This window comes from Drosophila teissieri, chromosome 3L (assembly GCF_016746235.2).
Source record: "Drosophila teissieri strain GT53w chromosome 3L, Prin_Dtei_1.1, whole genome shotgun sequence".
NCBI classification, from domain to species: Eukaryota; Metazoa; Arthropoda; class Insecta; order Diptera; family Drosophilidae; genus Drosophila; species Drosophila teissieri.
The window spans coordinates 11,718,002-11,732,369 of record NC_053031.1 but is presented as its reverse complement, the minus strand read 5'-3'; the positions used below and the strand labels follow the sequence as shown (position 1 = coordinate 11,732,369).

General features: G+C 44.8%; 6 protein-coding genes across 8 annotated transcripts; 3 read left to right on the top strand and 3 right to left on the bottom strand.

Annotated features, from left to right (window-relative positions):
• Positions 1 to 345: 345 nt before the first annotated feature.
• LOC122615934 (eukaryotic translation initiation factor 3 subunit L) lies at positions 346 to 2,873 on the top strand. Its single transcript, XM_043791119.1, has 4 exons — positions 346 to 537; positions 1,055 to 1,533; positions 1,594 to 2,566; positions 2,630 to 2,873. The coding sequence occupies exons 1-4, from the start codon at positions 505 to 507 to the stop codon at positions 2,762 to 2,764; spliced, it is 1,620 nt and encodes a 539-aa protein (XP_043647054.1). The 5' UTR covers positions 346 to 504; the 3' UTR covers positions 2,765 to 2,873.
• Positions 2,874 to 2,932: 59 nt separating this feature from the next.
• LOC122615935 (rho GTPase-activating protein 68F) lies at positions 2,933 to 7,521 on the bottom strand. Of its 3 annotated transcripts, none has more exons than XM_043791120.1 (6): positions 7,400 to 7,521; positions 6,069 to 6,257; positions 4,941 to 5,066; positions 4,832 to 4,867; positions 4,579 to 4,774; positions 2,933 to 4,508 (listed from the first exon to the last, which is right to left on the bottom strand). In XM_043791120.1, exons 2-6 carry the CDS (start codon positions 6,103 to 6,105, stop codon positions 3,473 to 3,475), a joined length of 1,431 nt encoding a protein of 476 aa, XP_043647055.1. In that variant the 5' UTR covers positions 6,106 to 6,257; positions 7,400 to 7,521; the 3' UTR covers positions 2,933 to 3,472. The 3 variants fall into 3 exon arrangements, with proteins under 3 accessions (XP_043647055.1, XP_043647057.1, XP_043647056.1); XM_043791122.1 differs by having other exon boundaries at positions 4,832 to 4,864; XM_043791121.1 differs by lacking the exon at positions 7,400 to 7,521 and adding an exon at positions 7,250 to 7,390.
• Positions 7,522 to 7,808: 287 nt separating this feature from the next.
• LOC122615936 (NADH dehydrogenase [ubiquinone] 1 beta subcomplex subunit 5, mitochondrial) lies at positions 7,809 to 8,840 on the top strand. The gene is made up of 4 exons (XM_043791123.1): positions 7,809 to 7,987; positions 8,058 to 8,287; positions 8,449 to 8,555; positions 8,615 to 8,840. The coding sequence occupies exons 1-4, from the start codon at positions 7,903 to 7,905 to the stop codon at positions 8,751 to 8,753; spliced, it is 561 nt and encodes a 186-aa protein (XP_043647058.1). The 5' UTR covers positions 7,809 to 7,902; the 3' UTR covers positions 8,754 to 8,840.
• On the bottom strand, positions 8,824 to 9,454 carry LOC122615937 (autophagy protein 12-like). The gene is made up of 3 exons (XM_043791124.1): positions 9,297 to 9,454; positions 9,099 to 9,235; positions 8,824 to 9,040 (listed from the first exon to the last, which is right to left on the bottom strand). Exons 1-3 carry the CDS (start codon positions 9,370 to 9,372, stop codon positions 8,918 to 8,920), a joined length of 336 nt encoding a protein of 111 aa, XP_043647059.1. The 5' UTR covers positions 9,373 to 9,454; the 3' UTR covers positions 8,824 to 8,917.
• A 243-nt stretch (positions 9,455 to 9,697) lies between these two features.
• Positions 9,698 to 12,641, top strand: LOC122615587 (protein KRI1 homolog). The gene is made up of 4 exons (XM_043790591.1): positions 9,698 to 9,865; positions 9,933 to 11,437; positions 11,494 to 11,657; positions 11,724 to 12,641. The coding sequence occupies exons 1-4, from the start codon at positions 9,748 to 9,750 to the stop codon at positions 12,532 to 12,534; spliced, it is 2,598 nt and encodes an 865-aa protein (XP_043646526.1). The 5' UTR covers positions 9,698 to 9,747; the 3' UTR covers positions 12,535 to 12,641.
• LOC122615589 (differentially expressed in FDCP 8 homolog) lies at positions 12,569 to 14,312 on the bottom strand. The gene is made up of 2 exons (XM_043790594.1): positions 13,433 to 14,312; positions 12,569 to 13,372 (listed from the first exon to the last, which is right to left on the bottom strand). Exons 1-2 carry the CDS (start codon positions 14,184 to 14,186, stop codon positions 12,657 to 12,659), a joined length of 1,470 nt encoding a protein of 489 aa, XP_043646529.1. The 5' UTR covers positions 14,187 to 14,312; the 3' UTR covers positions 12,569 to 12,656.
• Between the last annotated feature and the right edge of the window lie 56 nt (positions 14,313 to 14,368).

Below are 14,368 nucleotides of genomic sequence, written 5' to 3'. Positions count from 1 at the left end.
TTTAATTTTAAAAAGTATTTTAAAATTAAATTTAAAAAAATTAAATTATAAGTATTTTAAAATTAAATTGGTGTTATGATATTAAGGTAAATTTAAACTCATAAGTACTAAAGTTTTCCGTTTACATTTATATTATGTGTATTCAAAATGATGCTATATTTGTTATGCTAAGAAAATATCATTGCAAAATTAAAACTTTCATAGAAGAAAATGAATAAAAATTTAATGGCAAATAACACCCGTCAACTATAAAATGTTTAAAATATATCTAGTTATCTTATCTATCCAAAAATTCAAGTTTAAAACACATATTTATAAAAATTGTCCAAATACCAAATCGATAGGGGCGTGATAACATCGATAGTCGAGCTGCAGCATTATCGATAGTCGGTCACACTGTTTCTCCCTCTTTTCGCCAAAAATTTGTTGGCGTGTTGTCAATTTCCTCAGCGTTTGGACGGTTTTGCGTTTTGTGTGTTACCCGGAAAGGATAAAATAGCGACAATGTACGGCGGAGACGAATACGCAAACAATTCGGTGAGTGCAGTCAGCGAGGAATGATTTATTTTCCGGCAACCAACCCCGGGACTCCGCCGACAACATAACCCATCTTTTGTTGCCCTCGCACAAATACAAAACTCACTGGAATGATTTTAAAGTCGTTAAATGACTTGGCATAGCAGGTGTTTAGATTATTAATGGCCATTGAGCACTGGAAAACCGTGGGCAACCATTTGGACAAGAGTTTTGCCGTTTGGGAACAGATCCTGTGATCGGGTGGAAGCTGCGCCGCCATGTGGTGGATTATTGGTATCGGTGTGCATTTTCTAAGTCATAATACTTTGAAGGTCTAGGCAAGCTACTTCTACATGGAATCTCTCCACTTTAAACGACTGATCTTTATCTATGAAGTCACTTGTGAGAGTATTTGTTTTGTATATCCTGAAAGCATAGGATTTGGTTGGGACAAGAAGATTAGACTAGATGGGGGGTCTAATTAAAATTCCGCTTCTAAACACCACGAAATAACTCATTGGGTTTATTCGGATTTCAGGAGTACTACGATGACTACGCCCATACCGGAGACCCGCAACTGGACATGGAGTACGAGAGGAACTACTATGCCGCCCGGATGCCGGACAACGTCAAGTACTTCCTTATCAACTTCTGCCAGGCGATCAAGGAGGGCAACTTGTACGACATCCAGAATATGTACGAGAACACCTTCCCGCAGATCAGCGACCACCACTTTGACAAGACTGCTTGGCCCGAGGAGCAGGAGGTGGCAGCTATCGTGGACAACGACAAGGTCTTCCTGATCTTATACAAGGAGTTGTACTACCGCCACATCCACGCCCGCATCTCCGGCGGCCCCAAGTTAGAGCAGAGGATCAACTCGTTTTTCAACTACTGCGACTTCTTCAACCTGATCATCTCCGCCCAGAACCCGGTGATGCTGGAGCTGCCCGACATCTGGCTGTGGGAGTTGGTAGATGAGTTCGTGTATCAGTTCCAGAACTTCGCGCAGTATCGGTATGTAGCTGATTTTGCAGCTTCTGAATTCGATTAACCTTTCGTTTTTGTTTTTTGTAGCGCCCGTCTTACGGACAAGTCGCAGGATGAGATCCAGCAGCTGTGCGTGAATCACAGCAACGAGTGGAGCATTCTCTGTATCCTCAACGTTCTGCATTCCCTCGTGGACATTTCGAACATCAAGAAGCAGCTGGAGGCCATCTCGCAGGGTGCTGATCCTCAGACCGTGGCCGGTGACTTCGGCAAACTGTCCTTCTACAAGATGCTGGGTTACTTCTCCCTTGTCGGACTGCTGCGCGTTCACTCGCTGCTGGGTGACTACTACCAGGCTATCAAGGTCCTGGAGCCCATTGAGATCCACAAGAAGTCCGCCTACTCGCACATCCCCGCCTGCCAAATCTCGACGTCCTACTACGTTGGCTTCGCCTACATGATGATGCGCCGCTATGCTGATGCCATCCGGACCTTCTCTGATATTCTCCTGTATATCCAGCGTACCAAGCAGTTGTACAGCACGCGTTCGTACCAAAACGACCAGATCAACAAGCAGGCGGAGCAGATGTATCACCTTTTGGCCATCTGCTTGGTGCTCCATCCCCAGTGCATCGACGAGTCCATCCAGCAGGTGCTCAGGGAAAAGAACTACCATGACGCTATGTTTAAGATGCAGTGCGGTGATTTGGAGGTCTTCAAGTCCTTCTTTGTGTTCGCCTGCCCACGATTCGTGAGCCCCTGCCCGCCAGCTGCTGATGCGCCCATGGAGGACTATGTCAAGGATCCCATGGAACACCAGTTGCTGGTTTTCATGGACGAGGTGCGCCAACAGAAGGATCTGCCCACAACGCGCTCATATCTAAAACTGTACACTACCCTGCCGCTGACCAAACTGGCTTCTTTCATCGATCCCAACGCCAGCGAGGATGACGTGTCCAAGCTGCTGATCCGCCTGCTTTGTTTCAAGCACAAAATGCGCAACCTGGTGTGGAGCAAAGGACCCAGCGGCCTGGAGGGAACATTCAAGTCTGGCTCCGAGGTGAGTTTTACAATGAAAGACTGTGAGGACACATTCAATAATAAATATACCTTAATATTCCAGTTGGACTTCTACATCGACGACGATATGATCCACATAGCTGACACCAAGGTTTCACATCGGTATGGCGACTTCTTTGTGCGTAAAATCCTTAAGTTCAACGATCTGAATCGCAAACTGAAGAACATCAACATTTAAGCCGACTCCGTGTGACCCTTAATGATATATTTAATATTCCATACTGGACCGATTGGTTTTGATATCAATAAAAATCGCTTGCGATCATTCGCAAGTTTGGTCCCCAAAATGTGTCTTTAATAGGAATTAAATTTGGAAAATTCTATATTAGTGGTTTTAACGAATTAGTTGTTTTAACACTTGCTTTATTTTTAACAATATCGTTATTTTATAAAAATTGTTTGTATGACTATAAGGAAATTCAAGACTCTACACAGTACGATTTTTGAGTTCGCCACAACTCCACTTGTGCGTGGCATGTGCATTCAGCAACGCAACCAAGATTTGTTTTCGGTTATGGGGGAATGTGCGTTGAATTAATACGTAGTATAATAATAACATCTCATATCGAATTTCTCTCCTGTTCGTCGCTGAGCGAACACAAGCAAATTTCTTTGGTAAATCAATCATATTAAGCGCTTATTGGGGGTAAATAATTGTGATTGGGGGGAGAGAGTTGGCGTGGAGTTGGGGCTACAAGCAGTTCCACACATACACACAGATTAAAATTCAACTTAGGATTACAGTACACTTTATACACGACATTGCCTTCAGCTCTAGTTTCTGTTGCGTTTTGTGTGCTCTCATTAGCTAACCATTGGTTCACTTAAGACTAACATTAAAATCAAACAATTTACAATTACGGACTTGTTGGTGGCAGGCCAGTCGTTAGTCGACGGACACTGTGCGCTGATTGACGTCGATCAAGTAGATGTCCTTATGGTTCTGCAGCACAAAGTCGACGAAAGCATTGATGGGAGCGATCTCCTCCAGGGAGGTGCTGGTGCTGCGCGACCACAGGAAATTGGGACCGAACACGATGGCCAGGTTGGAGGAGGTCATCTTGTTGAGATCCTCGCAGTCCATCACCTTGACCAGGAAATCTACAATGTACTTGAACAGTTCATAGTTCTCCTCTGGCAGTTTTTCGCGTATCAGTTGCGTCACGTTCCTCGAACGCTCTTCCTTGGGCCAGTCTAGGAATCGAGTCACATCCTCATACAGCTCGAAGGTCAGCAGCGGCTCGGCCAGATCGCGCAGGAAACTCTTCAGCAGGCCGGCTATAACGTGGACATTCACGCTCTTCAGATCTACATCCTCGCCTCGGTTGACGCGCTCCTTCAGCGCCATGATCTCCGAGTGATTGCCCGATCGACGGAATATGCCCTCCGTATCGATCACGCCCGTTATGGACAGCGAGTCCACGCACTTGCGCACAATTGGCGGAATGGAGTTTAAGCACGGACTGTTCATCACAATGAATTTCAGGGGCACGCCAAATTGATGCGTCGTCGCCATTTTGTGCTGCTGCTGCCGGGATGCATTTATACTGCTGCTGGGCGGCGGTGTCGATGGCTTCCGGCTGGGGTTCAGTTTGTCGTCCAGGTCGCAGATGTTGTCTGGCAGCTTCAGCTTGTTTAGGCCGAGCGCCTGGCGCAGCTCGTCCAAGCTGGAGATGTAAACTAGCTTCTTGCGGAACTTGTCGCTGATGAAGGGGCTAAAGAAGTTCCAAATGACCCGTATAAACCACGTCGGATGAACCACATACAGCGTCTTCAGGTTCTTCCGGAAGTTGCGATCGAGCTCTTTGTACGAGTTCCACAGAAACTGTGCGGATGGTTTGTTGTCCTCCTTGAGGCCTTGATGGAAATATACCAAAATGTAGTCGTTCTCCACAAATGGTTCAATCTCCTTGATGATTTCCCTGTTAGATGGATGAAAACGGAAATATAGTGATGATTAATAAGAACAATGAACTCGAAAATAAATCCTACCGCACAAATCCTTCCAGCTGGGACTTTTCGGGAAAGCGGGATGCATAAATGCCGAAGATGTGGCGACCCTGCTTATCTGTTCCCAGGAAATCGCACTTGTTTCTGGGGGCCTGAAAGTTTTCAGACTGTTCCCTGAGTTGATCCTCAAAGTCGTCCTCCAGCGGATTTACATCTTCCTCGGGCTCAAGTTCTGGATCTAGGCGTAATGGGAAACTTTACTCATTGGCCAGAAAGAATCGACTTAAGCACTTACCTTCGGCCAAAACGAAATCACCGACCATAACATCTTCTGGGAAAAAATCAGAGAATACGTTTCAGTAAGGTGTACAGATTTCTTTAAGACTTTCAATTGTATTACTTACTTTCTAGGGGAGATGGGGCCAGCAGCTCGGTATCATCAAACTCTAGCTTCGGCTCGAAGTCGTGCAGATCGGAGAGACTGGGTTGGGGCTCATCCGAGTTATCGATGATCGGATTGATGGCGGGACCTTTGGGGTGCGAGAGGAAGGCATTTATAAATCTCGTAGGTTTCCCTGGCGCGGACTGGTATTCCAAAAACGTAATCTTACAAGTAATGCTTTCAGTTAAGTATTTTGACGGCCTGAGGCAACAAGTTTAGTTCGGATTGAGTTTGAGTAAGTGAATAGACATGAATCAGAGAAATTTCATTTGATAAGTACATTGGCATCTGATTGGTTAATCAAGAGTCTTACGGTTTCAATATAATTGGCAGACGATTACGGTTACTGAACAGAACAGAACAGAGACGATTAGGAAACTCTAAGCTAGGGATATTAGACTAGTTAGGCTGGGGCAACAAACAACACACGATCACAAAAACACCTGGTAACAAACATTGGCAACAACACAGCTAGCGAAAGGTAGTTAACAAATAGGATCCACAACAAACCAAGCAAACACTTTGGATAGTTTAAATGCAAGTTAAGTATGTACAGAGAGACGGTGAGCTGCCCACATAGGCTGGATTATGCAGTTTGAAATGGGGTTAGTAGCGCAACTTGATACCAAAAACAAAGAACTTGGTTAGGGGGCGGTTAAGGGCGGTACGGGGTTAGGCAAGGCGGCGGGTCGGGGCACAAAATTAGTCGTAATTGCTGGCTTTAGCTGTTAGTTCTCGAACGAGGGCACTTATCCCCCCTCAACGAAACTACGATACGGCAATGAAAACAAGAAAATAAAGCAGCGCATAGAAGTGACTCCCAAAACTTAAAGCACAGGTTGGAGGTAAGCTATTGTAGAAAATCTGCCCTAATTTCATGTATTTCTAGGCCAGTTTTTGTAAACTTCTGCGTTGGGTAAAGGTAAATGAGAAATTTAAATCTTTGTTTTGGGAACCATTTCTGAACGCTCAAAAAAGGCAAATCACTGGCAATTGCGCTCAAAATGCTAAGCAGTTACAGAACCAAAGATCAAAACTAGATATATTCGAATCGAAAAGCATGACTTGGCCGATCGGCCGGCGGACTTACCTGGTAATCTCGGTGCGAAACGCGAATGGGCGTCCATGGCGGGTGGGCACGATGAGGTGGATGTGGATTCAGTGGATTCAGCGGATTCAGGTGCTAACCGTTCGATGTGATTGGAATACTCGCGGTGACGCAGGACGTGGCTCACAGTCAGTCGTTGGGCTCGATTATTGGCATGTAGAATGTATGCGGCTGAAATGTGAGAATAAATTAGCCAAAAGCAGCAGTTGCCAGTACTCTATCGATGACGTCATTAGCCAGCTAGTTTTCTTGGCTCTTTGGCTTGTTTTGGGTTGCTTGTTCGATTGTTATTTCTTGGTATTGGACATAGTACAGGTTATATGGCATTGCTGATTCACATTCATTCACATCAATGATTTTGCCCCAAGTCTTGGTGGTAACTTGGCCCTGAAAGACGCCCACCGCCTCCATTCCTTGTGTTCATACAAGCGTACATACAGTGGGGACATATAAAGTGACCATGACTGCGGTCTCAAGAAGAATGAATTGTGTTTCGGAAAGATAACACAAACACAGAATGAAATGTAGAGGCTGCTTATCGCAATTTCGACGCCAAGTTTCACAAAAGCACATATGTACATATATGTATGTAGAAAAGGCACAATTTTAAGTGAAACGTAGTTGGTTTCCTTGTTCTTTTTTTTACCAAATATGGTTATATATTCTCGCGAATTAATTCTTGTGATAGCGCATAAAATAAGTATTCAAAAGTGTGGAATTTCCTTACACTTGAAAAACTGGGGACTAACAAAATTCATTGGGAATTAATTAATAAAGGCAACCAATTAAGGTTCCAAATTATAGACAGTGCACTGTACATACAGCTTGTATGACTTTATTTCAAATACGTGATTTGATTTTTAACTGAGGAATTAATTATTAATTTTCGAATGTAAACTGTGATTAGTACACGTCCTTTGTGCCACCACTGTAGTGTCCCCTTCTCGGCACCACTGTTTAAAAGGGTGGCAGATCCTTTAGGCCGCCACTGTAAAAGGGAGTAGGCTCCTTTGTCCCGCCACTGTTTTCACATACACACACGCGGAGTTGAGTAAAAATTGCACAAGTTTCTTGTCGGAAAAAACGCAATTTCTGTGCTACAAGTACCAACTAATTGCAAATAAACTGCGCATTTCAGTTTAGTCGTCGTAAATGATATTTACTTTTTTTGTATACTAAGTTACAAACTTTTATCAGTCACAAGAAAACATCACATTTTATACGAATGATGAAATTGTTTTAATCCCGATTTCGTTTCTCATTTCAGTAAAGTTTTCACTCTATTTGTGAGTCAGATTTTGCGAGGAAAGTACCTTTTATCAGTACGGGAAAAAATCTTCGTTAATTTTATACTACCAGACGACGTTGTTTTTGTCGATGGTTAGTGATGGCAAACTTTTGGTTTGGCGAGCCCATTAGTGCTGCAGAAAAGCACAAATCGAACAACTTTTTCGTGTCACGAATCGACTTGCACGAGATATCGTAAAAATTTTTAGTGACTAGAATATAGAATATTAACATCTAAGATTAAGCTTTCCAAAATCAATTATTTATTTCACAAGACAACGAAATGTAGATCGTAATAGTCGTAGTAAAATATTTTAATCCATTGTTCATCACATCATCTTTATCTAAATAATTTTTTTATTTTGTTTTTAAACATTTTAAGTGCTTGAGCAGCCAGACCAATATCAATATATCGATATATCAAAACAGACAAACGGTCTACCAAAAGTGTGACCGTTTGCCGTGCTGCTCGCAACTTTGACACGACCAGTTCCAAAATATCGTGAGATTTACGCAAAACTACTTGAAAATGGTCGGTTGGAGCCGTTTGCTGTCGCCGGCGGCGAAGTTCGCCAGCTACCGGGCTGTCCTGCAGGAGCCCGCGTGCCGGAATGGTGAGTACTTCGTGAATTATCCGCCGTAAACACACTCCACATTACGCAACCATACACTCTGGATTTCTAGCCCTGCAGCAACAGCTGCGCAGGATGGGAGGCGATCATGGACACCACCACATGACCATCAAGCCATCCCGCTTCCAGTGGGACAAGTTCAAGGATCTGATGCACTTTTACGTAATGCTCGGCGTCATCCCTGTCACCGCATTGGTTCTCTACGCGAACATCTTTGTGGGTCCCGCGCAGCTCGCCGAGATTCCCGAGGGCTATGAGCCCAAGCACTGGGAATACGAGAAGGTATGATAGGTTCAGAACGCTAATATTGATGCTCAGACATACGGCATTAATGATTCCATCTTCCTTGGTAGTTTATTTACAACAGCATTATTGAGCTTTTAGATATTAAGTTAATTTTAAAGCCCATAATTTTAACTCCAAAATGTATCTTTATTTCACAGAACCCTATCTCGCGCTTTATTTCCCGCTACATGTTGAACTCGGAGCAGCAAAACTACGAGAAATCCCTGCACTATCTGTTCGAGGAGAACGAAAAAGCCCAGATTCGGTATAGCAAAGGATACAAACCAGTTATATCCCATTGAAAACCAATATATTTGCTTTTAGGCTCCTTGAGGACCAAGTACGTCGTAAGATGTCCGAGCGCAACGATTACCAGGCCTACTACTATCGACCATCGGTGGCCAAATACCACAGGATTTCGAAAGAGGCTGCTGACGAGCTGGAGGCTCTGCGCGGAGACTAAACCCCTTGTAATATTCTTTAAATACCATTGTTAGGCTCCCGTTTTGTGGGAAATAAAGTGTGAAATCGACTTCACAACATCAGCTTATTCACATTTAATAATATACAAATTACACAGTAGTCGAATAAATACTTAAGACTTAGCAAAGTCATGTGCGTATCGATTTAGCCCCACGCCTGATTCTTGCAGTAATAGAGCACCAGTTTCCCATTGGTTCCATGGCACTCGTATAGGTTCTTGATTATCTGATCCGGGGCTGGTGCGAATGTCTGATTAACGTACAGGAACTGAAAAATTAAGATGACATATGAGATAGGAATCCCCAAAACATCGTTTACTACTTGCAATTTGCTCGCTGGCGTCAAGTTTCAGGAACTTGTGGATAAACTTCTGAATCCAGCTGACTGTCTTGTTGGGATCCACGGTCCAGGTTCGCTTCTTGATGATGGGCACATTGCCAGTGGCGTTCAAAAGGATGCAAACTGATAACGAAGCCTTTGTGATAAAACAATCAAAAAATATAAAATTGGCTTTGATTCTCACTTTTGGAACCATCCTTATCGGCAGGTGTGGAGGAGGAAGTGCTCAGAGCTGCCTGGGATTCTGGTGTCTCTGCCATTTATTTGGAATGTGACTAATGCAAATAGCTCTAAATTATTGGATTAAAATAGCCAATTGTAAATAAAGTAATAAAATAGAGATCAGAAATCTATGATGAAAGTATCGATAGGTGTCACGACATTAACGGTTCAAAAAAATATTTAACAAATATGTGCTGCAATTCATCAGATCGTGTTGTGAGAGCTCATTTTATCTTTTTTCTTGAAATTTTTAATTAGGTATATTTTTATTTTGCTTGGAACTTTGTGACGTGCAAAATACGTTAGTTATATTGTCCACCTCTAGCGATAACATCGGCTATGTTATATTACATTTGGCTGTTACTCTAACACGTGCGAAGTTCATTAAACAATCCAGGAAAATAAACAAAACTATGAATAATAAACTCTTTGAAGGCTCCGACGACGATGGGGAGGATCTGCAGTTGTCAACCAACAAAGACTATGCCAAGACCTACAACATCTTGCGCAAAAAAGAGCTCCTACAGAAATGTAAGCTTGAGAATCCGGTTCTACGATCATTTGCCATTTCTTAATTATATCACTTAATATTCCGCAGATAAAGATCGTGGCTTGGATGTGTCCGAATCGGAATTCGACAGTGACAGCTCGTCATCGGAGGAGGACGAGGTGGACCCCAAATTCGACCAGGACTTCTTCAAGACACTTTCCTCGCTGAAAAGTAAAGATCCACGTATTTACGACAAGGGTACGAAATTCTTTAGTGAGTCCTCCGGCGACGAAGATGATAAGGATGGGGAGTCTCCGAAAAAGAAGAAGAAACCTAAGCCAGTCACTTTGAAGGACTACGAACGAAAGGTAATTTTAGAGCATAATGGCAAGTTCGAGAGTTCGGATGAGGAGCAGCAGGAAAAAGAGCACGAGGAACTCCAACGAGCCCAGTCACCAAGCGCCGTGGAGGAGGAGCGCCGTCTGAAGGCCGAATTCCGGAAGGTGATGAACAAGGACGACGACAGTGAGGATGAGGAATTCGGTGGTATATTCAAGAAGCGCAGTAAGACCAGTGAGCAAACAGCTGCCGAAGAGGCAGACTTTGCCAAATGGCTGGCGGGAAAACAAGCAGAAATACAGCAAACCGACAAGGAGCAGTTGGAGCCTCTTAAACAGTACTGGAACAGCAACAAGCTGACCCAGGGCGAAAGTTTCCTGAGGGATTACATCCTCAACAAGGGCTACGCAAACACGGATGAGTCTGCCATCCCCACCTACGATGAGATCGTGGGAGAAGCTGCCCCTCTCTCTGAGGATGAGCAGGAACTGGAGAAGCAGGCAGAATTTGAGCACAAGTACAATTTCCGCTTTGAAGAACCAGATGCGGACTTTATTAAGCGCTATCCTCGCACCATCGAACAATCCTTGCGTCGCTCGGATGACAAAAGAAAAGAAAAACGCAAGGAGCTCAAGGAACGCAAGGATCAGGAGAAACAGCAGAAGATGAAGGAACTGGAACTCATTAAGGAAATGAAGCGAAAGGAGATCGATGAAAAGATACGCAAATTAAAAGCGGTCACGGGCAACGATGAGCTCGGTTTCCGGGACGATGAACTTGAGGAAGACTTTGACCCGGCCGCCCACGATCGTCGGATGCAGGAGCTCTTTGACGATGAGTACTACAATGTGGATGAAGGCGAGGAGAAACCTGAATGTCCCTCGGATATCGATGAATTGGTGCTTGAAGATTGGGATAACTACGATCCCAAGCATCACGCTAATGGGGGCTATGATGAGGACTATGAAGGACACTGCGAGGACGATGACTTTAACATGGATTGCGAATACGATCCGTCCACGGCCAAGGAGCAACTTCAACAAGAACTCATTGAAAACACTCGTGGTCGCAAAGGACGAAAGGGTCGACGAAATCGTTTCATGGAAATGATCCAGGCGGAAAAGCCTGCATTCAATCCTGAGGATGAAAAGACGTACAGTGAGTACATCGACGAGTACTATCAAATGGACTGCGAGGATATCATCGGAGATCAACCGTGCCGATTTAAATATGTGGAAACCACACCAAACGATTTTGGGTTGTCGATAGAAGAGGTAAATTTTTGATCAAATTTGTCAAATTGTGATATTTAATCCTCTTTGTTCTATAGATCTTGCTGGCCAAGAACAAGGAGCTCAACCAGTGGGCCAGCTTGAAGAAGGCTGTCCAAAACAGACCGGAACACGTAGAGAAAAAGGAGCAACGTCTCTACAAGATGAAAGCCAAAAATGAAGACCTCAAGCGAAAGATATTCAAGAGTCTTTATGGAGAAGGGTAAGTAGTTTTAAATAACCTTTACGGGTAGAACCGGGTGTGAATAAATACTTGACATACATGCAGTTCTGACGACGAAGAGCAGCCAGCAGAAGAGCAACCAGTGGCTACGCCAGCGGCTACACCAGCTGCTGAAACGCCAGCTCCAGCCGAAAACGGTCAAGTCTCGACGGAAGGTTTGTCCAAATCTAAGAGGAAACGCCTTAAACGCAAGGCTGCCGCAGCAGCAGCAACAAGTGCGCCTAAGGTTCCAAAAGAGGAGCCTGTCCTTAAAGATCCAAAGGAGGAACCGGCAGGATCAACAGAAGATGTTCAGGCAGAAAACTCCAAGAAAAAGCCCGTTGCTTCCTTTAAAAAGGGTAAAGATGATGGAAACCAGGAAACTAAAGGCAATGCAGACAGCACCGAAACAACGAAAAACAACAACGCCTTTAAAAATAACAAAAACGAACATAAAAACGTGCAAAATGGATTCCAAAAACCCCAAAACAAAACAAACAAAAATGCAAAGACCAAGTCAAACAATGCTTTTAAAACTACGGAAGGCGCAGTGCCTACAAATGCAGAAAAACCAAGTGGAAATGAAAACCCTTTTAATAAGCCCCAACTGAAATCCCATCAAAGGCAAGAGCTGCCACCCATTCATAAAAATCAAGGGGGAAAGAAAAAGGGACCCAAAAACGCTAGCGGTCCCAATCCCTTTAAGAAATCGAACCAAAAGCCAAGTGCCCCCTTCCCAGCAAAGAAAACGAACAACTTTAAGGCGAAAAACAAGCAAAATAACAACAGTGGAATAACCGACGATCGATTAAAGGCATATGGTATAAATCCCAGAAAGTTCCATAAGCGGGAAAAATATGGAAAGAAGGATCAGTAAAATGATAGAATAAATTTAGGAATAAAAGTTGATATATAGTTAAACATTTTTTAGTTACATTTTATGTACATATGATAACATATTAAAAACCAGCACAGCACAATTAACTCAGATTGGATCAGTTATTTCGCGGGAGTCACGTCATCATCGGTGGCCACCCCGTCATCATCATCTTCGGTGCTCTTCATGCGATCCAATTGGAGGCGGCGCTCTTGGATGCGGATGCACTTGGGGCAAATCATATTTTTGCGCGTGTGGCAAACTCGGTGGAAGATGGAATTACACTGATCACACTTGATGCAGCCATCGTCGAAGGGAAAGATCACCTCGTTGTTGCTACAAATCTCGCAGATGTACGCTTGGGCAAGGCACATGGGGCAGGATCGTATGTGATCATTGAATGCCTTAAAAACGCATTGCAAGAAGTCGGTGAGCGCTCCAGATTCCACTTGGCTGAGATCATTTAGGGAATAGAACTCATTTGACTGAGCCAGATGTCGTCTGACACCTAGTTGCTGGTCCACCAGCTTCAGCTCGCTGGCGATCTTGCAGGCAGCCAGATAGTGGCGCATATGCACCAGGTTCTGGCGCAGTTTCTTTACCGCACACAACTTTTCTACGAACACAAACAGCTTGGGATTGTCCTCCTCCAAGCGGATGAGCGGTTTGTTTAGGAACAGCCTGATCTCTTGAAGCGCAGTGCGCGAAACTCTGCGTGGCGAAAAGTCCCAATTGTGGATAATGCGGGCTGGTATAAAGTTGCTGTCGTTCCAGTTGCAGCGAGGGCAGTAGTACAATCCACTATAGTCGCATAGACGCGGTTCAACCCAGGTATTTTCTATAAGAAAGAAGTCGAATTATTGGGAACTGAACGGGAAGACAGTAGACGGCAACCTACTTATATTTAGCATCGTTCCGCACTCGGCGCACTTGTATCCCTGGGAGGCAAGACCGATTTCTGGACATATCTCGGATATGGGATGCTGGCGCTCTGAAACCAGAACATGGGCACAAACCCTCTTGACGCCGTCGATGCACTTCTGATGGACCAGGAATCCGCAATCGCTGCACACGTACGAGTTCTGCACCACGCTCCAAATAATGGTGGTGCAGTGGTCACAGTAGTTCCGCTTGGCGGCTGCCTGCAGGCGATTCCGTTTGCCGTGATGCGGGTGGTGGGGCACAAAGTGATGACCCACCACCGCACGAATGGCATTCATTACGACCATGTCTGAAGAGAGGGAATGCTGCTCCTGGGCCTCCTCCAGCTCTTGCAGTGAGTAGCGCAGATCCACCAAGTGTCGCACCAGCCAGCGACGCTCCTCGCTGAGTTCCTCGCTCAGCAGAACGAGATCCCTGCAATGGGCAATGGCCGCCTGAAGATCCTGGATATTGGCATCGCTGGTGAAGATCAGGCGCCATTGCTCGCGCACCAAGGAGGCGGGAATGGGCAACGCCCTGTACTCTGCACTTTGTGGGCCACTCTCCTCGCTGCCCCCGCCCTCGGATCCAGATCCAGTGGAGCCCGAGCCTCCAAGGCCAACTGTTGATCCCAGCGAGGATGAGACGTGCAGCAGGTTGCTGGCGCTCTCGTTGATCAACTGCGCCACTGTGCCCGGAATGCTGGTGAGACTGTCTCGCCAGGAGCTCATTTTCGGGGCAGAACAACAAAACAAGTCTTTTGTCTGTTTTCTTTTCTACTGACCAGGGATGCGAGATAGGCGAACTAGTTCCGCAAACTGCAGGTGAGTGCACGCATCCCTGGAATGCATTTTATTACAGTGAGAGAAAAAAGGGTGCACGTTAAGAGCGGATAAATCATTTAAACGGGTAT